A 24,110-nucleotide genomic window follows, 5' to 3' on the forward strand; every position below is an offset into this window, starting at 1 on the left:
TTGAACATAAAATGTAAACTATTAAAGGTATATTATACTCACTCTTTTTTTCTTTGTACATTGTTTTCTTGATCTATTTTTCAATATTTGGGGCAGGGGAGGGCTCAAGCTCATCTTGTACTGACACTGCACCTAAAAATTAAGTTACAAAACAGAAAACCACCTTTAGAGGAAAATAAAGGCAAAATGGCAGATGATGTTGACATAGATGGTGTTAAAAACAGGAGGTGCAAAATGGAGTCACTCATGCTAAGTTCCCCATCACCAAAGTGAAACTTAATTACAGTTTTGGCTCTCCCAAAAATGGAATCCTCAACCAATCAGGAAATGCCCAATCAGTACTAGGGAGGTAATCTGTGTGACAGAGCCTGCCATCCCCTACAGGAAAGTAACCTTGCAATGACCCACCCACTTTCTCACCTACTACTACTTCCTTACTCTCACCCTCTTTTACCTATTAAAAAAATATTTCATTTTGTAGAGCTCCTTTCTATCAGCTAAAGTGGTTGGTGCCCAATTCAAACAGATTTTGGCTCAAATTCTTAAAATAGTTAATATTCCTCAATTTATCTTTTCATAGTGGAATAGCTCCCATGCACAACAGAACAAAGGAGAGCAGAAGTTACCTCTTCATCCCTCTTACTTGCTACATGTATGCCAAGTAAAATGTTTGGGGTTCATTTAAACTTAATGAACAGTTCAAATTTGTTCCACATCCTGTTTTCTGACTAAAAACCATTCCGTTGACAAATTCATGAGGATGTCTTCATCTGAAATCATATCTTTGAAGTACTCCTTTTTATAGCAATTTTTTAGTATGCTTTTAACAAATCAAGACAGTACCACAAAACTGTGCCAGCAGCCATTGTATTCTTCACCATCACATACTTGCAGTAAAACAAAACAAATTTCACAGAAAAAGTCCTTGGTGAATCCTTAAAAAATTATTAATTGTATTAAATCTTGACCTCTGCCTCTTTAATATTCTGTGACAAAATGAGTACACATTAAGAGCACTTCTTCTGCAAACCAAAGTCTGATGAACATCTCATCTTTGAGTTGTAGGCTGAACTACTTGCTTGTCTCATGGAGCAACACTTTTACTTGAAAGAATGAATGGGAGGTAAACTACAGTTATTCATTCACATTTGGGTATTCAGGAGACATGTCCTTGAAAATGAACAAAGCAAGCCGATCAATTCAAGAAAAAAAACTGATGGTATTTGTTTCCCATGATAAAATTAGACTTTAAAGTGGAATTACAAGTTTGAAAAACTTGAATCTGTTGCTTTGAATTTGACAGCTTTCAAGTACATAAGGATTTTTCTAATGAGTTGGGAAGTGATGTTAATGAAGGTGAATTTCTGATATTACATAATGAAATGTGTCAATATTTGGAAGATCTGCATAATTCAGTGAGCCAGTATTTTAAAAAAAACATTTCTAAGCCTAATGTCACAAACATATTCATGGGTAAAAGATCCATTCAAAGTGTAAGTGAGATCAATGGATTTTAATGTAATTGTGTATGAATGATTCATTGATATGGCTTCAGTATCAACATTTTAAATTTTAAGAAACTACCACTTGTTTAGTTTGGTGGAATACCAAAGAAGAATGCCCAGAATTATATAAAAATGTTATTAGAATATATGTCCAACTATGTATCTGTGTGAGGTCAGATTTCCTCAAGATACTTAAGCCAAAACAATACAATATAACAGACTGAATGCAAAAGCAGTTATGAGAAGCCAACTATTTTATTAAACCAAACATTAAAGAGATTTGTAAAGAACTTAAAACAATGCAATTCTTTCCAAAGCCTGCAATGGCAATAAGTACATATTTATCAATAATCACCCAAACTACAAATGGACTGAATGCACCAATCAAAAGACACAGTTACAAAATGGATAAAAAAGCCAGACCCATCTATATGCTGCCTACAAGAGACTCACTCCAAACCCAAAGACAAACACAGACTAAAAGTGAAGGGATGGAAAAAAGACATTTCATGCAAGCAATAGGGAGAAAAAAGCAGATGTTGCAGTACTTGTATCAGAAAAAATAGACTTCAAAACAAAGAAAGTAACAACAAGAGACAAGGTAGGATATAATATAATGATAAAGGGGTCAGTCCAACAAGAGGATATAAGCATTATAAATATCTATGGAACCAACACAGGAACATCTACATATGTGAAACAAATACTAATAAAACTAAGGGGGGAAATAGAATGAATATTTTGGGAGACTTCAACACACCACCTCTTCCAGAGGACAGATCAACCAGACAGAAAATAAGTAAGGACACAGAGGCACTGAACAACACATCAGGACAGATGGACCTAAAAGATACCTCTAGAACACTCCACCCGAAAGCAGCAGGATACACATTCTTCTCAAGTACACATGGAACATTTTCCATAATAGATCACATGCAAGGCCAAAAAAAGAGCCTCAGCAAATTCAAGAAGAATGAAATTGTACCAACCAACTTCTCAGATCACAAAGGTATGAAGCTAGAAATAAATTGTACAAAGAAAACAAAAAGGCTCACAAACACATGTAGACTAAACAACATGCTCCTAAATAATTAATGGATCAACGACCAAATGAAAACAGATCAAGCAATATATGGAGACAAATGAAAACAACAGGCTAATACCCCAACTTCTGTGGGACGCAGCAAAGGCAGTTCTAAGAGGAAACTACATAGCAATCCAGGCCTATTTAAAGAAGGAAGAACAATCACAAATGAATAGTCTAAATTTACAATTACTGAAACTGGAAAACGAAGAACAAATGGAACCCGAAGTCAGTAGAAGGAGGGACATAATAAAGATCAGAGAAGACATAAATAAAATTGAGAATAATAAAATTGAGAAAGAATTAATGAAACCAAGAGCTGGTTCTGTGAGAAAATAAACAAAATAGATAAATCCCTAGCCAGACTTATCAACAAAAAAGGAGAAACTACACACATAAACAGAATCAAAAATGAGAGAGGAAAAATCACTATGGACACCACAGAAATACAAAGAATTATTAGAGAATACTAGGAAAAATTATATGCTAATGAACTGGATAACCGGAAGAAATGGACCACTTTCTAGAAAAATACAACCTTGACCCAGGAAAAAACAGAAAATCTGAACATACCTATTACCGGCAATGAAATTTAACTGGTAATCAAAAAACTACCCAAGAACAAAAGTGCCGGACCAGAAGGTTTCACCACTGAATTTTATCAGACATTTAGAGAAGGCATAATAACCATTCTCCTTAAAGTTTTCCAAAACATAGAAGAGGAGGGAATACTTCCAAACTCATTCTGTGAAGTCAGCATCACTATAACACCAAAACCAGGCAAAGACACCACAAAAAAAGAAAACTACAGACCAATAACCCTGAAGAACATAGATGCAAAAATACTCAAAAAAATATTAGCAAACTGAATTAAAAAATACATCAAGAGGATCATGCATCATGATCAAGTGGGATTCATCCCAGGGTTGCAAGGATGGTACAACATTTGAAAATCCATCAACATCATCAACTATATCAATAAAAAGGACAAAAATCACACAATCATCTCCATAGATGCTGAAAAAGCATTCGACAAAATTCAACATCTATTCATGATAAAAACTCTCAGCAAAATGGGTATAGAGGGCAAGTACCTCAACATAATAAAGGCCATATATTACAAACCCACAGCAAACATCATACTTAACAGTGAAAAGCTCAAAGCTTTTCCTCTAAGATAAGGAACAAGACAAGGATGCCCACTCTCCCCACTTTTATTCAACATAGTACTGGAGGTCCTAGCCATGGCAATCAGACAACACAAAGAAATAAAAGGCATCCAGATTGGTAAGGAAGAAGTTAGATTGTCACTGTTTGCAGATGACAATGATATTGTACATAAAAACCCTAAAGAATCCACCCTAAAAATATTAGAATAACTAAATTCAGAAATGTTGCAGGATACAAAACCAATACACAGAAATCTGTTGCATTCCTATACACCAACGATGAACTAGCAGAAAGAGAAATCAGGAAAACAATTGCATTCACAACTGTATCAAAAAGAAAAAAATACCTAGGAATAATCCTAACCAAAGAAATGAAAGACCTATACCCTGAAAACTACAAGACACTCTTAAGAGAAATTAAAGAGGACACTAATAAATGGAAATTCATCCCATGCTCTTGGGTAGGAAGAATTAATATTGTCAAAATGGCCATCCTGCTAAAGCAATCTACAGATTCAATGCAATCCCTATCAAAATACCAACAGCATTCTTCAACAAAGTGGAACAAATAGCTCTCAAATTCATATGGAACCACAAAAGACCCCACATAGCCAAAGCAATCCTGAAAAGGAAGAATAAAGGAGGGGGGATCTCACTCCCCAACTTCAAGTTCTACTACAAACCACAGTAATCAAGACAATTTGGTACTGGCACAAGAACAGAACCATAAGTCGGTGGAACAGAATAGAGAGCCCAGGTATAAATCCAAACATATATGGCCAATTAATATATGATAAAGGATCCATGGACATACAATGGGGAAATGACAGCCTCTTGAACTGGTGTTGGCAAAAACTGGACAGCTACATGTAAGAGAATGACTGTAATGGGGTATATGGTGGGGATTTGATAATAGGGGGAATGTAGTAACCACAATGTTGCTCATGTGAAATCTGAGCATAAGACTGTATATCAGTGATACCTTAATAAATAAAAAAGGATGCAATTCTGACTAACTGTGTTTTGTTTTGGAAAATACATTACTTTTCATAAGATAATGTTTTCATTATAACAAATAATTTGCTATTGCTATTGTAAAATAAACATCTTAAAATTGAATCAGTTTTAACTTTGAATATTTAAGTTTTAAATACTGATAGTTATAAACCATTTAACAAAAACTCTTTGGGGTCTTCAATAATTTTTAAGAATGCAAAAAGTTCCTAAATCTATAATACTTAAAAATACTGCTCTGACAAAAAAAGATGTGTAAGCACTTTGTGGAGAAATTTCTAAAACTTTATCTAAGGGCATTAAAGCAAACTAAATAAATGGAGAAATGGATGGTATTTTGATGGAAAAATTTAATACTGTAAAGATATAATTATCTTAAATCAATCTATAGATTCAAAGAGATTCCAATAAAAATTTCTATTTTTTTCCCCAGGGTAAGTTAAACTGATTCTAAATTTTATATGAGAACAAGAAATATATCAAAATAGTTAATTCACTCTTGAAAAAGAATGAGGTATAGAGACTCATCCTACTTGATATCAAGATGTATTTTTAAGCAACCATATAAATGACAGTGCAGGATTGGCACTGGGATAAACAAATATATCGGTGGATCAGAGAAGAGATCCCAGAAACATATGCGCACATATATGGAAATAATATGACAGAATTGCCATTGCAAACCATTGGGACAAATGCCATTCTATAAATAGGACTGAGATAGCTGGTTATTCAAATTTTAAAAAATATAAAGTTGGAGCCCTATCTGACAGCATACTAAAAAAAATCAATTCCAAGTAAAGACTTGAACATAAATTAAAACTATTCAAACTTTTAGAAAACAATGTTGGTAGATATCTTTATAACTTCAGAATGGGGATTTTAAAACAAGTTACAAAGGCACAAATTATAAAGGAAGTAACTAATAAATACATAAAAATTAAGAACTTTGGCTCATCAAAAGACACAATAAAGGGGATAGAAAAACAAGCCACAAGCTGGGTAAAGATTTTTGTAATACATATTACCTACAAGTAATCAGTATCCAAACCCTATAAAAGACCATTTTAAAAAATCAGAAAAGAAACCACACATAACCACATAGGTAAAAACAAAAAAACAAGGACAGAAAGAACAGAATAGGCATTTCCCAGAAGGTGAAACATAAACAGCCCATACATTTGTGGGTAGATGCTCATCCTCATTAGTAATCAGGGAAATGCAAATTGAAAACATAGGGACATATCATTTCACACACAAAACAGTGTCATATATTAGGAAGTCTGACAATTCTAAGTGTCAGTAAGGATATAGAGAACTAGGAATTCTCATCTGCTGCTGGTAGGAGTGGAAACTAGTGTAACCACTGTGGCAGCCAAAGAAGTGTGCTCCTTACTTTCGTTCAAGAGAACTTCCTGCAAAGAGCCTGGCTGGCTGCCAGCCTTCTGGATCTACCTCCATGTTTGCCCCAAAGCCACCCCCCCTCCCCACCCCCAGTAGCTTCAAGCCAATGACTGAGCACTGCAGGCACACTAGGGGTGGACCATCCCTGTAGGATGCAGGACTCCTCCCACAGGCAAATTTGGCACAGGAACACCTCACAGCCCGGTTGAGGCTTTCTCAGAAGTTGTACTGCAGGCTAAAACTTCTTGCGCAGTTCAACTTCCTCCGCCCTCTCCTTTCACAGGGGCCAGACCTGCTTTAAGGTGAAGGCTCCCTCTGCTTACAGTTGCTCTCTCTCCCCTTTATCCTTCACAGGTATGCCCTCAATACATCCCTTGCACATCTAATTCCATCTTGGTAATTCTGCTTCCTGGCAGACCTAAGCTGACACAACCACTTTGGAAACTATCTTGACATTACCTGGTAAAGGGGAACATGGACATATTCTATGGTCCCAGAATTTTACTCTTAATTATGTACCCTAGAAAAACTCGTACCATGAGACACATCCAAAATGTTCATCGTAGCAGTGCACCAAACAGCCAAGAAGTAGATAACAGTCCCATTATTGGCCAGTGGTAGAAAGGGTAAGTGAATTGTGGTTTATTTATGCAATTGTTACATTATAGCTTGGGCTGCTGTCCATTGATTCATAGGCTATGTATATCAGAACTCTGGGGAAGGGGACAATCACATAGATTAAAAACAAACAACAGTTAGATGCATCAACACGGAAAATCTCAAAAACGATAAAGTGAGTAAAAGAAGCAAGTAACAGAAAAGTCTCTAAAGTAGGATTTCATTTAAGGTTCAAAACCATGCAAAACTAAGCAATACACTGGTCAGGGGTATACGTATAAGCACAAAAATGAAAAGGAAGAGCAAAGGAATGATTGATACAAAATGTAGGAGTAAAGTTACCACTGCAGTGAGGATGGAGGGACGGGGCCCACCGGGGCGGGGACTTCCAAGTTATTGGTGAGATTCTATTTCATAAGATGGGTGGTGAGTTCTTTTTATTAATTATTATTATTATTATTATTTGTATGCATGATATAGTTCACAATATTTTGAAAGAGCTGGAAAGCCCTGCTCATCACAATTTAAAACAAACTTTATGCTAGTCCATTTTAAAAACCAACACTAATGACTTTCAGCATATGTTTTACTAGGTTGATGTGCTAAACCTGATTTGGGGAAAGAAAACAACAAGCAGTTATGAACGATGGCTTCCATATTCCTTCTCTTCACACACAGTGATCATATTCTCTGGAGAGCAGAGATCGTCACACAGATGAAACAGGTGTGCTGCTCGATGTTTTCCCCAAGTCCCAACTCGTCATGCCACCAAAGCAACACAGAGTAAGGTAGGCACATGCTTCCTTATTATTAAATAGCTATAGAGGCATTTCGAAAACTATCCTGTGAGAACGTTTCCCTTCCAGAGTTAGAGAATTTGAGGCAGCGGGCTGGCTGGGTCACTCTCTCACAAGACTTCACTGGCAGAAATGCCCTCTCATTTCATTTCCACAGACATAAGTGTATGCAGGCTGAAACCCTCATTAACCAACCATCGGGCGTCACTCTGGCTAAGGCCCGATGCAGGAGTCTGTTCCAAGCCCTTTAACTTCCTCCACAGCCCCAGGGTGAAGATGCCCCAGGAAGGGCTTCCACAGGGACAGGACTGCCCCTACCATTGAATACGAGCTTTCCAGAGTGATCCTATGAAGATGGAAGTTATCGCAACTGCTGCAGTCATGGACTCCATGCACTCATGGACAACTCCATTTTTCTAATAATACCAATAAAGTTTTTATACTGCATCAAAAGATAAGGAAACAGAATGGCATTTCATCAAATCTAATTTTCACAGCAATTTAATAAAGCAGATATTGTCCCCATTTTGCTGATGAGAAAACTGAGGCACAAAAGGGGAAATGACATGCCCAAAGGCACCCTGCTTGTGAGTGGTATATATCTACTAGCATTGGATGCCAGAGCTCGATCAGAGCTCTGTCCCCTTTAGCATGCTACTTGATACAATCTGTGGATTCTGTGGCTTGAGTCTCTTACCGATCCCCTCCTTTCTCTTCCCACCTGCTCTCACTTCCTAATTCCGTCTCTCAATACTTCTTGACTATTCCAAGAGCCCTCTGAAGGGACCCCCTGTGTTCTCTTTCTGGACTTTTTTGTTCATCCACCATTTGTCCAATGACTGCCTTCTCTATGTAGCCTCCATGAATCCTCACACCCCACTCTCCTTCCTCTGAGCTTCTATGGCACTTTGCTTGAACCACTTCTGAGGGCTTTGTTCACTCAGCTTTGTAAATAGCACAGCTATCTCTCCCAATTACGACATTTGATATAACATTCTAGGAAATGCAAATTCACCTTTGGCCTTTTTAGTGTCAGTGTTAGTTTAAGTTCTAGTGCATAAGAACCAGGGATCATTCCTATGGGCAATAATTTGTGGGGGGAAAAGAGAAAGAGAAAAGAAAAAAGAGGTAAAGAAACATTTAAGGAATTGAAAGTCTCACAAGGAAACCTGGGGAGAAAGAAAAGAAGTTAAGGAAGGGTTAAACGAGGCCAGATACTTTTACTTATATTTGGCCTTGTTATTAACCCATGGAGAATCCTGGTCAGCCAGGCTTTATATCAGGGAGGAGCTGTGGGAAACACCTTTACTACCGGAGTGTAGGGCAAATAAAGGTTGTCCAAAGTGAGGAGGGACCGGTTGGTGAGAGCTCCCACAACCTTAGACCAACCTGGAGAGGCCCTGAATACAGTTCATAACCCCAGACCCCTTAACCCCTTAATTCTTCAGGGACAAAGAATTTTGTGTAAGAAAACATAATAATAGCAGCTTCGATGCATTTAATATTTACTGTGTGCCAGGGAGTAAATTAAATGCCTCGTGCATATTATCTCATTAACCCTCACAACACAAACAAGTTAGGTACTATCATTTTCTTCACTTAATAACAGAAGCAATTGAGGTTTTACAGATGTAGTGCCTTGCCCAAGGTCACACAGCTCATGAAGGAAGTACTGGGATTCCAACCCCAAACCCTGTGACTCTGACACTGATGTTCTTATCCATTAGGCTCTGATGTCTCCCAAAATATACTTCAGGGAGAATGAAACTTGTCTGATAATTGGGTTCACTATAAGTGCTATGGGAGGGCAGGGAGAGACTGTTTCCAACTGGGTAAATCCAGGAAGACTTTAAGGAGGAGGTGGGTTTCAATGAAAAACACTGTCATTACAGGGGGGCATCTGGACTGTGAGTTCCTCCGCAGATACCAGACAACACTTGCCAGGTACTTACTTTTACTTACACTTGGCAACACCTTCAATTTCCTCCAGCCAGAGACCATCAGGACACATCCTTCGTCAAAAAAAAAAAAAAAAAACAGGGTTATTGATTCATTGCATTGTGTTGTTGAATTCAGTTTGCTAGTATTTTGTTGAGAATTTTTGCATCAATATTCATTGTGGGTAATGGTCTATAGTCTTCTAATGCTATCTTCGATTTTCATATCAGAGTAATGCTGACCCCTAAAATGAACTTGGAAGTATTCCCCCCTCTTCAATTTTTTAGAAGACTTTGAGGAGGTTTTGTGTTAATTCTTTTTGAAATGTTTGTTAAAATTCTCCAGGGAACCTGTCTGGTCCTGAGTTCTTCTTTGCTAGGAGGTTTTTGATTACCAATTCAACCTCATTACCAGTTATAGGTCTGTTCAGATTTTTTATTTTTTAATGATTCAGTCTTGATAGGTAATATGTTTCTAGGAATGTAGTTTTCTAGGTTATCCAGTTTGTCGGTATGTAGTTGCTCATGGTAGTCTTTTATGATTCCTTTTATTCCTGTGGCATAGGTTTTACTGTCTCCTCCTTCATTTCTGGTTTTCATTATTTGAGTCTTACCTCTTTTTTTCTTAGCCTAGCTAAAGGTTTGTCAATTTTCTTAGTGCTTTCAAAAAAGGCATCTCTTACTTTTATTTTTTTTTATATTCTATATTTCTTTATTCTTGTTCTAATTTTTATTTTCTTCCCTGCTGCTAACTTCGGGTTCCATTTGTTTTTCTTTTTCTACTTCCTTGAGGTGTAGTCAGGTCATTGATTTGAGATATTTCTTCTTTTTTGTTGTAGTAGTTTATTGCTATAAACTTCCTTCATACTACTGCTTTTGTTGCATACCATAAGTTTTGGTATGTTTTATTTTTGTTTTCATTTGTCTCAAGATCATATTCTAATTTCCTTTGTAATTTCTTTTTTGACCCACTGGTTGTTTGAGATTGTGTTTAATTTCTTATATTTTTCAGTTTTCCTCCTGTAATTGATTTCTAGTCTCATTCCATTATGCTGGAAAAAATTCTTAAGTCAGATTTCAACCTTTTCAAACTTGTTAAGACTTATTGTGGCTTAAAATGTGATCTATCCCGGAAAATACTCCATGCATGCTTAAGGAGAAGATGTATTCTGCTCTTATTGGATGGAGTGTTCTGTATGTGTCTGTTATGTCTAGCTGGTCTTTAGTGTTGTTCAAGTCCTGTTTCTTTAGTGATCTCATATCTGTCTGTTCTATCTATTATTGAAAGTGGGCTATTGAAGTCTCCTACTATTATACTGCTATTGTCTATTTCTCCTCTCAATTCTGTCAGTGTTTGCTTTGTATATTTGAGTGCTCTGCTCTTAGATGCATATATAACTGTTTTATGTTCCTGGTTACCCTTTTATCATTGTATAATATCTTTATTTGTCTCTTGTGGCTGTTTCTGACTTAATGTCTATTTTGTCTGATATAAGTGTTGCTACCCCTGCTCTCTTGGTTGCAACTTGCATGGAATATCTTTTTCAGTCTTTTGGCCTCTATGTCCTTAAATCTAAAATGAGTCTCTTTTATACACAGTATGTCATTGGATCTTATTTTTCCTTTTTTATACATTCTGCTACTCCTCCTTATCTTTTGATTGAGGACTGTATTAGTCTGTTCAGATTGTCAAAACAAAATACAACAGACCATGCAGCTTAAACAACAGAGATTTATTTTCTTTTAGTTCTGGAGCTAAGAAGTCAATGATCAAGGTGCCAGCAAATTTGGTTTCTAGTGAGGACTCTATTTCTGCTTGCAGATGACCATCTTTGCTCTGTGTCTTCATATGCCCTTTCCTCTTGGCTCACATGGGGAGAGAGAAACTTCTTCCTCTTCTTATGAGGACATCAATCCTTAAGGCCCTACTCTTACAACCTCACTTAATCTTAATTACCTCCCTGAAAGCCATATCTCCAAATAGAGTTACATTGGGGGTTAATATTCCAACATATGAATTGGGGAGAGGGATATAATTCAATCCACACAGAGATTCAGTCCACTTACCTTTAAAATACTTACTGATAGGGAAGGACTTACTATTGTCATTTTGTTAACTCTTTTCAGAATCTTGCAGTTATTTGACTCTCTTTTCCCCTATTGCTGCCTTCCCTTGTGTTTTCCTGACATTTTTGTAGTGGTAGGGCATAATTCCTCTCTCATTTCTTTTGTGTATCTCTTATAGGTATTTTTCTGTGTGATCATCATGGGGATTACATAAAATATCTTATAGTAATGACAATCTGGTTTAAACTGATAACTTCAATCACATACAAAACTATTTCTTTACATCCCCTCACTTTGTTATCACTATCATAAATTACATCTTTTTATATTTTGTACCCATTAACATATGTTTATAGTTACAGGATTTTTTAATGCTTTTATACTTTAAATTCTATACCTGGATTAACAGTGATTTATACACCATTATTATAGTATTACAGGATTCTGTATTTGTCTATGTATTACTTACTTTCATCAGAGAGTTTATTTGTTGTATGCATCTGTATTGTTGTCTAGCATACTTTTGTTTCAACTTGAAGGACTCCCTTTAGCATTTCTTACAAGGCAATTCTAGTGGTGATATATTCTCTTGGCTTTTTATCTGGGAACATATATATTTGCCTTCACTTCTGGGCAGTTTATCTGGATATCATATTCTTGGTTGACACCTTTTTTTCCTTTCAGCACCTTGAAAACATCACATCACTTTCTTCTGGCCTGTAAGGTTTCTTTTGAGAAATTCCCTAACAGTTACATGGGACCTCCCTTGTGAGTGATGAGTCACCTTTCTCTTGCTACTTTGAACATTCTTTCTTTGTCTGTGACTTCTGACAGTTTGATTTTAATGTATCTGGTATGGGCCTCTTTGTGTTCATCCTATTTGTAGTCTTTTGAATTTCTTGAATTAAGATGCATATTTCCTTCCTCAGATTTGGGAAATTTTCAGCAATTATTTCAAATAAGGTTTCTCTTTCTTTTTCTCCCTCTTACTCTTCCTGGACTCCTTTAATGTGTATATTGGCCCATTTGATAGTGCCCATAAATCCCTTGGACTCCCTGAACTTTTCTTCATTCTTTTCTCATTTTGTTCCTCTGATTTGATCATTTCAAATTATTTTCCTCCCAAGAAAAAGAAATAAAAGACATCTAAATAGATAAGAAAGAAGTAAAATTGTCACTGTTTGCAGATGACACAATACTATATATAGAAACCTCCAAAGATGCCACCAAAAAAATATTAAAACTAATAAATGAATTCAGCAAAGTCCCAGGACATAAAACCAATATAGAGAAATCTGTTGTGTTTCTATATACAAATAACAAAATTATAGAAAGAGAACTTTTTAAAATCCCATTTACCACTGCATCAAAAAGAACAAATTACCTGGGAATAAATCTAACAAAGGAGGTGGGAGATCTGTTCTCTGTCTCAAAACTGTAAGACAGTGAGGAAATAAATTGAAGATGACACAACTAAATGGAAAAATATTCCATGCTCATGTATAGGAAGAATTAATATCATTAAGATGGCCATATTACTCAATGCAGATTCAATGCAATCTTTATCAGAATACCTATGGGATTTATCACAGAACTAGAGTAAACAATCGTAATACTTGTATGGAAACACAAAAAACCCCAAATAGCCAAAGTACTCTCAAGAAAGGAGAACAAATCTGGAGGGAGGTATAATGCTCCCTGATTTCAAACTATACTATAAAGCTACAGTTCAAAACAGTGTGGTACTAGTACAGAAAAAGATACATAGATCAATGGAACAGAATAGAGAGCTCAGAAGTGAACCCACACTTATATGGTTAATTAATATATGACAACTGAGCCAAGACCATAGAATGGGTAAAAGACAGTCACTTCAATAAATGGTGTTGGGAAAACTGGACAACTATATACAAAAGAATGAAACTGGACTACTCTCTTACATCTTATGCAAACATAAACTTGAAATGGATCAAAAACCTAAATATAAGATCTGAAACTATAAAAATCATAGAAGAAGGGGCAGAGCCAAGATGGTGGCGTGAGTAGAGCAGCAGAAATCTCTTCCCAAAACCACATTTATCTATGAAAATATAAAAAAGACAACTCTAGCTAGAATAGAGACCAGAGGACACAGGACAACATCGAGACCACATCCACACCTGCAAGAACCCAGCGCCTCATGAAGGGGGTAAGATACAAGCCCCAGCCGGCGGGACCCGAGTGCCCCACCCCCCAGCTCCCGGTGGGTGGACAGGAGTCAGCAGGGAGGGAGAAGGAGCCCAGGACTGCTGAACACCTAGCCCCAGCCATCCAGACGAGAGCACAGAAACAGTGCATGCGTGGGGTGCTGGATACTAGGGAAACAGGGCAGCAGGACCGGTGACCGGGTGCCTGAGGCCGACACCGGAGAACAAAGAAACGGGAGTGGCCTTTTTTTTTTTTCCTACTTTTTTTTGTTTATTGGTGAGTGCTTTTTGGAAGTCTTAAAGGGACAGGGACCCTAATACTAGGGAAAAAGGGAAGCAAGACCAGTGAGTGGGTGCCTGAGAATGGTGCCTGAGAACAAAGAAAATCATGCGTTTTTCTTTTCTTTTCTTTTCTTTTTAATTATTTATTTATTTACTTTTTCTTTTGTTGTTGCTGTTGTTGTTTTGGTTTGGACAGTGTTTTTTGGAAGTCTTAAAGGGGCAGGGAATCTGGGGATCTCTGGGCACTCTAACCCCCTGGGCAGCAGGGAGCACAGAAGTCCCTTACAGAGATAAATAGCCTCCCGGCCGCTCCCACTCCAACGGGGCTCCACCATTTTGGAGCAGCAGCCTGAGCCAGCCCACAGCAACAGCGGAGGTAAACTCCAAACCAACCGGGCAGGTAGCTGAAGCCCTGTCTGTGCACAGCTGCCAAGCAAAAGCCACTAGAGGTCGCTATTCTCCCAGGAGAGGAAGGCCACAAACCAACAAGAAGGAAAGCTCTTCCAGCTGTCACTTGTACCAGCTCTGCAAACTATCTCTATCACCATGAAAAGGCAAAACTACAGGCAGACAAAGATCACAGAGACAACACCTGAGGAGACAGACCTACCTAACCAGTCTTCCTGAAAAAGAATTCAAAATAAAAATCATGAACATGCTGACGGAGATGCAGAGAAAAACACAAGAGTAATGGGATGAGATGCAGAGAAAAATGCAAGAGCAATGGGATGAAGTCCGGAGGGAGATCACAGATGTCAGGAAGGAGATCACAGAAGTGAAACAAACCCTGGAAGGATTTATAAGCAGAAAGGATAAGATGCAAGAGGCCACTGAAGGAATAGAAACCAGAGAACAGGAATGTATAGAAGCTGACATAGAGAGAGATAAAAGGATCTCCAGGAATGAAACAATACTAAGAGAACTATGTGAGCAATCCAAAAAGAACAATATCTATATTATAGGGGTACCAGAAGAAGAAGAGAGAGGAAAAGGGATAGAAAGTCTCTTTGAAGAAATAATTGCTGAAAACTTCCCCAAACTGGGGGAGGAAATAATAGAACAGACCATGGAAATACACAGAACCCCCAACAGAAAGGATCCAAGGAAGACAACACCAAGACACATAATAATTAAAATGGCAAGGATCAAGGACAAGGAAAGAGTTTTAAAGGCAGCTAGAGAGAAAAAGGTCACCTATAAAGGAAAACCCATCAGGCTAACATCAGACTTCTCGACAGAAACCCTACAGGACAGAAGAGAATGGCATGATATATTTAATGCAATGAAACAGAAGGGCCTTGAACCAAGGATACTGTATCCAGCACGACTATCATTTAAATATGATGGCGGGATTAAACAATTCCCAGACAAGCAAGAGCTGAGGGAATTTGCTTCCCACAAACCAACTCTACAGGGCATCTTACAGGGACTGCTCTAGATGGGAGCACTCCTAAAAAGAGCACAGAACAAAACACACAACATATGAAGAATGGAGGAGGAGGAATAAGAAGGGAGAGAAGAAAAGACTCTCCAGACAGTGTATATAACAGCTCAATAAGCGAGCTAAGTTAGGCAGTAAGATACTAAAGAGGCTAACCTTGAACCTTTGGTAACCACGAATCTAAAGCCTGCAATAGCAATAAGTACATATCTCTCAATAGTCACCCTAAATGTAAATGGACTTAATGCACCAATCAAAAGACACAGAGTAATAGAATGGATAAAAAAGCAAGACCCATCTATATGCTGCTTACAAGAAACTCACCTCAAACCCAAAGACATGCACAGACTAAAAGTCAAGGGATGGAAAAACATATTTCAGGAAAACAACAGTGAAAAGAAAGCAGGGGTTGCAGTACTAATATCAGACAAAATAGACTTCAAAACAAAGAAAGTAACAAGAGATAAAGAAGGACACTACATAATGATAAAGGGCTCAGTCCAACAAGAGGATATAACCATTCTAAATACATATGCACCCAATACAGGAGCACCAGCATATGTGAAACAAATACTAACAGAACTAAAGAGGGAAATAGACTGCAATGCATTCATTTTAGGAGACTTCAACACACCACTCACCCCAAAGGATAGATCCACCGGGCAGAAAATAAGTAAGGACACAGAGGCACTGAACAACACACCAGAACAGATGGACCTAATAGACATCTATAGAACTCTACATCCAAAAGCAACAAGATATACATTCTTCTCAAGTGCACATGGAACATTCTCCAGAATAGACCACATACTAGCTCACAAAAAGAGCCTCAGTAAATTCCAAAATATTGAAATTCTACCAACCAATTTTTCAGACCACAAAGGTATAAAACTAGAAATAAATTCTACAAAGAAAACAAAAAGGCTCACAAACACATGGAGGCTTAACAACATGCCTCTAAATAATCAATGGATCAATGAACAAATCAAAATAGAGATCAAGGAATATATAGAAACAAATGACAACAACAACACAAAGCCCCAACTTCTGTGGGACGCAGCGAAAGCAGTCTTAAGAGGAAAGTATATAGCGATCCAGGCACACTTGAAAAAGGAAGAACAATCCCAAATGAATAGTCTAACATCACAATTATCGAAACTGGAAAAAGAGGAACAAATGAGGCCTAAAGTCAGCAGAAGGAGGGACATAATAAAGATCAGAGAAGAAATAAACAAAATTGAGAAGAATAAAACAATAGCAAAAATCAACGAAACCAAGAGCTGGTTCTTTGAGAAAATAAACAAAATAGATAAGCCCCTAGCCAAACTTATTAAGAGAAAAAGAAATCAACACAAATCAACAGAATCAGAAATGAGAATGGAAAAATCATGACAGATTCCACAGAAATACAAAGAATTATTAAAGACTACTATGAAAACCTATATGCCAACAAGCTGGAAAACCTAGAAGAAATGGACAACTTCCTAGAAAAATGCAACCTCCCAAGACTGACCAAGGAAGAAACATAAAAGTTAAACAAACCAATTACGAGCAAAGAAATTGAAACAGTAATCAAAAAACTACCCAAGAACAAAACCCCGGGGCCAGACGGATTTACCTCGGAATTTTATCAGACACACAGAGAAGACATAATACCCATTCTCCTTAAAGTGTTCCCAAAAATAGAAGATGAGGGAATACTCCCAAGCCCATTCTATGAAGCCAACATCACCCTAATACCAAAACCAGGCAAAGACCCCACCAAAAAAGAAAATTACAGACCAATATCCCTGATGAATGTAGATGCAAAAATACTCGATAAAATATTAGCAAACAGAATTCAACAGTATATCAAAAGGATCATACACCATGACCAAGTGGGATTCATCCCAGGGATGCAAGGATGGTACAACATTCAAAAATCCATCAACATCATCCACCACATCAACAAAAAGAAAGACAAAAACCACATGATCATCTCCATAGATGCTGAAAAAGCGTTTGACAAAATTCAACATCTATTCATGACAAAAACTCTCAGCAAAATGGGAATAGAGGGCAAGTACCTCAACATAATAAAGGCCATATATGATAAACCCACAGCCAACATTATACTGAACAGCTAGAAGCTGAAAGCATTTCCTCTGAGATCGGGAACCAGACAGGGATGCCCACTCTCCCCACTGTTACTTAACATAGTACTGGAGGTCCTAGCCACAGCAATCAGACAAAAAAAAGACATACAAGGAATCCAGATTGGTAAAGAAGAAGTTAAACTGTCACTATTTGCAGATGATATGATACTGTACATAAAAAACCCTAAAGACTCCACTCCAAAACTACTAGAACTGATATCGGAATTCAGCAAAGTTGCAGGATACAAAATTAACACACAGAAATCTGTAGCTTTCCTATACAGTAACAATGAACCAATAGAAAGAGAAATCAGGAAAACAATTCCACTCACAATTGCATCAAAAAGAATAAAATACCTAGGAATAAACCTAACCAAAGAAGTGAAAGACCTATACCCTGAAAACTACAAGTCACTCTTAAGAGAAATTAAAGGGGACACTAACAAATGGAAACTCATCCCATGCTCATGGCTAGGAAGAATTAATATCGTCAAAATGGCCATCCTGCCCAAAGCAATATACAGATTTGATGCAATCCCTCTCAAATTACCAGCAACATTCTTCAATGAACTGGAGCAAATAATTCAAAAATTCATATGGAAACACCAAAGACCCCGAATAGCCAAAGCAATCCTGAAAAAGAAGAATAAAGTAGGGGGGATCTCACTCCCCAACTTCAAGCTCTACTACAAAGCCATAGTAATCAAGACAATTTAGTACTGGCACAATAACAGAGCCACAGACCAGTGGAACAGATTAGAGACTCCAGAAATTAACCCAAACATATATGGTCAATTAATATTTGATTAAGGAGCCATGGACATACAATGGCGAAATGACGGTCTCTTCAACAGATGGTGCTGGCAAAACTGGACAGCTACATGTAGGAGAATGAAACTGGACCATTGTCTAACCCCATACACAAAAGTAAATTCAAAATGGATCAAAGACCTGAATGTAAGTCATGAAACCATTAAACTCTTAGAAAAAAACATAGGCAAAAACCTTTTAGACATAAACATGAGTGACCTCTTCTTGAACATATCTCCCCGGGCAAGGAAAACAACAGCAAAAATGAACAAGTGGGACTATATTAAGCTGAAAAGCTTCTGTACAGCAAAAGACACCATCAATAGAACAAAAAGGAACCCTACAGTATGGGAGAATATATTTGTAAATGACAGATCCGATAAAGGCTTGATGTCCAAAATATATAAAGAGCTCACACGCCTCAACAAAGAACAAATAATCCAATTTAAAAATGGGCAGAGGAACTGAACAGACAGTTCTCCAAAAAAGAAATACAGATGGCCAACAGACACATGAAAAGATGCTCCACATCACTAATTATCAGAGAAATGCAAATTAAAACTACAATGAGATATCACCTCACACCAGTAAGGATGGCTGCCATCCAAAAGACAAACAACAACAAATGTTGGCGAGGCTGTGGAGAAAGGGGAACCCTCCTACACTGCTGGTGGGAATGTAAATTAGTTCAACCATTGGGAAAGCAGTATGGAGGTTCATCAAAATGCTCAAAACAGACCTACCATTTGACCCAGGAATTCCACTCCTAGGAATTTACCCTAAGAATGCAGCAATCAAGTTTGAGAAAGACAGATGCACCCCTATGTTTATCACAGCACTATTTTCAACAGCCAAGAATTGGAAGCAACCTAAATGTCCATCGGTAGATGAATGGATAAAGAAGATGTGGTACATATACACAATGGAATACTACTCAGCCATAAGAAGAGGGCAAATCCTACCATTTGCAGCAACATGGATGGAGCTGGAGGGTATTATGCTCAGTGAAATAAGCCAAGCGGAGAAAGAGAAATACCAAATGATTTCACTCATCTGTGGAGTATAAGAACAAAGGAAAAACTGAAGGAACAAAACAGCAGCGGAATTACAGAACCCAAAAGTGGACTAACAGGTACCAAAGGGAAAGCTACTAGGGAGGATGGGTGGGTAGGGAGGGATAAGGTGGGGGGAGAAGAAAGGAGGTATTAAGATTAGCATGCATGGGGGGGAGGGAGAAAGGGGAGGGCTCTACAACACACAGAAGACAAGTAGTGATTCTACAACATTTTGCTATGCTGATGGACAGTGACTGTAAAGTGGTTTATAGGGGGGACCTGGTATAGGGGAGAGCCTAGTAAACATAATACTCTTCATGTAAGTGTAGATTAAAGATTAAAAAAAAAAAAAGAAAGAAAGAAAGAAAAGGGGGATTACTCCTTGAATAGGATAAAAGTAATGGTAAATCGACGATTAACGCATGCTTTAAATATCCTTAATTTTGATCACTTAAAGGGTGTCAGATGATCGGCTATGGAGGTACACTTTTCTGATAATATTCCTTTCTCTTAATATAAATAAATAAATAAATAAATAAATAAATAAATAAATAAATAAATAAATAAATAAATAAATAAATAAAAGCAGTTTCTGTGTGGTGACCTCCAATGAGTTCTACACAATGGTATAAAGGGCATATCAAAGTGTGGGCAAAGGGTCTGTTTGTGTTTATACAGAAGATCAAAGCCTAATTTGGCTACCCAGAAAATGAACTAAGATACGATATGAGGAGGAGCTTCCAGCATCAGCACTCTCTGGAAGACTCATACCAGAAGATGATCATCAAAAAACCTCCACAAAGATCCAGGCAATGCTGCAGTTGTAGCTGCATCCATCCCACCATTTCCTGGACTTGCCATTGGAATGAAGAAGGAGATATCTAAGCTGGCCTGTGCATACAGGAAAACAACAAATTTGACTGGATCTATACTGTTGGAACTCAACCAAAAATTAGGAGAAGTGCAAGTTGTAGTGCTCCAAAATCTTACAACTACAGACTATCTACGGTTAAAAGAACATATGGGATGTGAACAGTTCCCAGGAATGGGTTGTTTTAATTTGTCTGGTTTCTCTCAGACTGTTCAAGTACAGTTGGACAATATCCATCATATCATAGACAAATTTTCACAAATGCCTAGGGTGCCTAACTGGTTTTCTTGGCTTCACTGGAGATGGCTGGTAACTATAGATCTGCTTTGGTTATGTAACTGTATTCATATTATGTTAATGTGTGTGCGCAATTTAGTTAGTAGTTTAAAACCTATACATGCTTAAGTTACTCTACAAGAAGATATGTCAAAGAAATAATCAATCCTCCCATGTTTTCTTTCATCTGCAACCTCTATAGCTTTTCTTCTTCCTTCCTAATTACAACCCTTAAATAGAATTCGTGCCTCATATCGAATTTACTGAGTATCATAATTCCTCCAAGTGGTAAAGATACCTCAAGACAAATGCTGGGCATAGAAGCCACAGGGCATAAATCTGCAAAGAAGTAAAAAGCTAACCTTTTCAAACAATATGGCTTTTCTCTCACTTACCAACTTTACGTCTCCCTGTATGGCCCCGGAAGATGACTGGTTAGCCAGAGACGGGTAAGATTCCTCAAGGGAGGAACAACCTAAGACAGGCACAGTCACGGGGGGGCCATCAGGTGAGAAATTGGGGATCAACAGTGGTGAAGCTTAGAACCTCACCCACCCTGTTTTGAGAGAAATCTTTTGCATCTGTGGATGTTTTAATGCCCTTGTCTAGCTTGGATTAACACATAGTCTACAGGCACACACCTGATCATCTACATTTGCCCTCTTACAGCACTAAACTATGTTTTCTACCTTTGTCTTGCATCTACCTACCACTTCAGCATTTTATTAAAAATAAAAATAATAATAATAATAAAGGGAGAAATGTAGGATCCACATATAAATCAAGTATAAAAATCAAATGAATATTCATATTTGACCTGATTGTTTATAGTTCATAATGTGTGATCAAAACCGAAAGTTTCTGTGATGACTGCCCTTGTACTGTTTACCATGTAAGAACTTATTCACTATGTAAGAATTTGTTCACCATGTAAGAACTTGTTCATAATGCTTCAGAAGATTGGAGACTGATGAGAATTAGGCTTGGGGTGGATTAATGATTGTGCATTGAGCATTGACTCCCCTATACAGAATTTTATTGTTGTTAACAACCATTTGATCAATAAATATGAGAGATGCCCTCTCAAAAAAAATCATAGAAGAAAACATAGACAGTAAACTCTTGAACATCAGCATCAATAAATTTTTCTGGCTAATATCCAAAATATACAAAGAATTCATAAACTCAGCACAAAAAAATAATTGAATTAAAAAATAGGCAGAGGGGGGAACCCTCCTACACTGGTGGGAATGCAAATTAGTTCAACCATTGTGGAAACCAGCATGGAGGTTCCTAAAAAAACTGAAGATAGAAATACCATTTGACCCAGGAATTCCACTCCTAGGAATTTACCCTAAGAATGCAGGAGCCCAGTTTGAAAAAGACATATGCACACCTATTTGTTTCACAGCACTATTTACAATAGCCAAGAAATGGAAGCAACCTAAGTGTCCATCAGTAGATGAATGGACAAAGAAGATGTGGTACATATGCACAATGGAATATTATTCAGCCATAAGAAGAAAACAAATCCTACCATTTGCAACAACATGCATGGAGCTAGAGGGTATTATGCGCAGTGAAATAAGCCAGGTGGAGAAAGACAAGTGTCAAATGATTTCACTCATGTGTGGAGTATAAGAACAAAGCAAAAACTGAAGGAACAAAACAGCAGCAGACTCACAGAACCCAAGAATGGACTAACAGTTACCAAAGGGAAAGGGACTGGGGAGGATGGGTGGGAAGGGAGGGATAAGGGGGAGAAGGGGCATTACGATTAGCACACATAATATGTGTGGGGGGCACAGGGAAGGCAGTACAATACAGAGAAGACAAGTAGTGATTCTATATAGCATCTTAGTACACTTATAGACAGTGACTATAATAGTGTATGTGGTGGGGACTTAATAATGGGGGTAGTCTAGTAACCATAATGTTGCTCATGTAATTGTATATTAATGATACCAAAAAAAAATAAGCAGAGGACCAGAAAAGACATTTTTCCAAAGAAGACATACAGATAGCCAACAGATACATTAAAAGATACTCTACATAACTAATCACCAGAGTAATACAAATCAAAACGGCAATGAGATATCGCCTCATACCAATCAAAATAGCTAATATCAACAAGACAAGAAATAACAAGTGTTGGCAAGGATGTGGAGAAAAAGGAACCCTCATATCTTGCTGGTGGGGTTGCAAATTGGTGCAGCCACTGTGGAAAGCAGTACGGAGGTTCCTCCAAAATCTAAAAATAGAAATACCATGTGACCCAGCAATTCCATTTCTGGGAATTTACCTGAAGAAAACAAAATCACTAATCTGAAAAGATATATGCACTCCTATGTTTATTGCAGCATTATTTAAAATAGCCAAAAAATGGAAACAACCTAAATGTCCATCAATAGATGAGTGAATAAAGAAGAAGTGGTACATATATACAGAGGAATTTTAACTACTTAGCCACAAAGAAGAATGAAATTTTCCATTTGCAACAACATGGATGGACCTGAAGGGTATTATGCTAAGTGAAATAAGTTAGGCAGAAAGAGACAAATGCCATATGATTTTCACTTATAAAATCAAAACAAACAAAACTGAAATAGACTCATAAATGTAAAGAACAGACTGGGGGTTGCCATAGTGCAAGTCAGTGGAAGGACAGGCAGAAAAAATAGTGAGAATGTTTGATATCTTGATCTGGGTGATGGTTACATGAGTGTAGACACATGTCAAAATTCATCAAGCTGTACACTAAGATGTGTGCTTTTTAGTGCACCTCAACTTAAAAAAAGACTTGTTTTTGAGTTTGCTAATTCTTTCCTCTGCTTGATCAAGTCTGTTAAATCCCGCTAATGAATTTTCAATTAAATTATTGTCTTCTTCAGCTCCAAGATTTGTTTAGTTCTTTTTTTAGTTTCTCTTGGTTGATAGTCACATTTTGTTTATAAATTCCTGATTTCATTTGTCTACCTGTGTCCTTTTGTTGTTTGAGTTTCCTTAATATGATTATTTTGAATATATATGTTCGTTAAGTTTCCTTAAGATGATTATGTCCTAACTTGGTCAGGTTATTCTCAGATCTCTTTCTTTAAGGTTAGCTTCTGGTGATTTTTTGTGTTACTGCGCCATGTTTCCCTGTTTCTTCATATGCCTTGTTATTTTTTGCTAGGATTTATGCATTTAAAAAACAGCCACTTCTCTTGAGTCTTTATGGCCTGGCCTTGTACAGGGCCGAACTTCACCAATCAGTGTGGCCAGAGATTTTGGGGATCCCTCAAACCTTTTCTTGGGATGCATCTTATCTGGGGGTGTGCATGTAATTTCCCAGTTAGGGAGGTTTCTTAAGGAGTTCATAATCTCCTGCTGCCCCTGGTATCTATCGGCAGTGCTGCAGGTTCTCTGTTGCTGCAACAAACTACTGAGCTGTCTCCTTTGTTCTCAGTAGCTCTCAGA

General features: G+C 37.5%; 1 protein-coding gene across 1 annotated transcript in view; it reads right to left on the bottom strand.

Annotated features, from left to right (window-relative positions):
• LOC108383406 (uncharacterized) overlaps positions 1 to 24,110 on the bottom strand; it is a 262,402-nt gene that overhangs the window by 129,078 nt on the left and 109,214 nt on the right. Inside the window, exons 4-5 of the mRNA XM_073227550.1 lie at positions 9,544 to 9,603; positions 43 to 132 (exon numbers count right to left, since the gene is read on the bottom strand). Coding sequence (XP_073083651.1) covers positions 74 to 132; positions 9,544 to 9,603 — 119 coding nt within the window. The 3' untranslated portion in view covers positions 43 to 73. The remainder of the gene's footprint in view (positions 1 to 42; positions 133 to 9,543; positions 9,604 to 24,110) is intronic.

The sequence above is a fragment of the Manis javanica genome, chromosome X, assembly GCF_040802235.1.
Source record: "Manis javanica isolate MJ-LG chromosome X, MJ_LKY, whole genome shotgun sequence".
Lineage (NCBI taxonomy): Eukaryota > Metazoa > Chordata > Mammalia > Pholidota > Manidae > Manis > Manis javanica.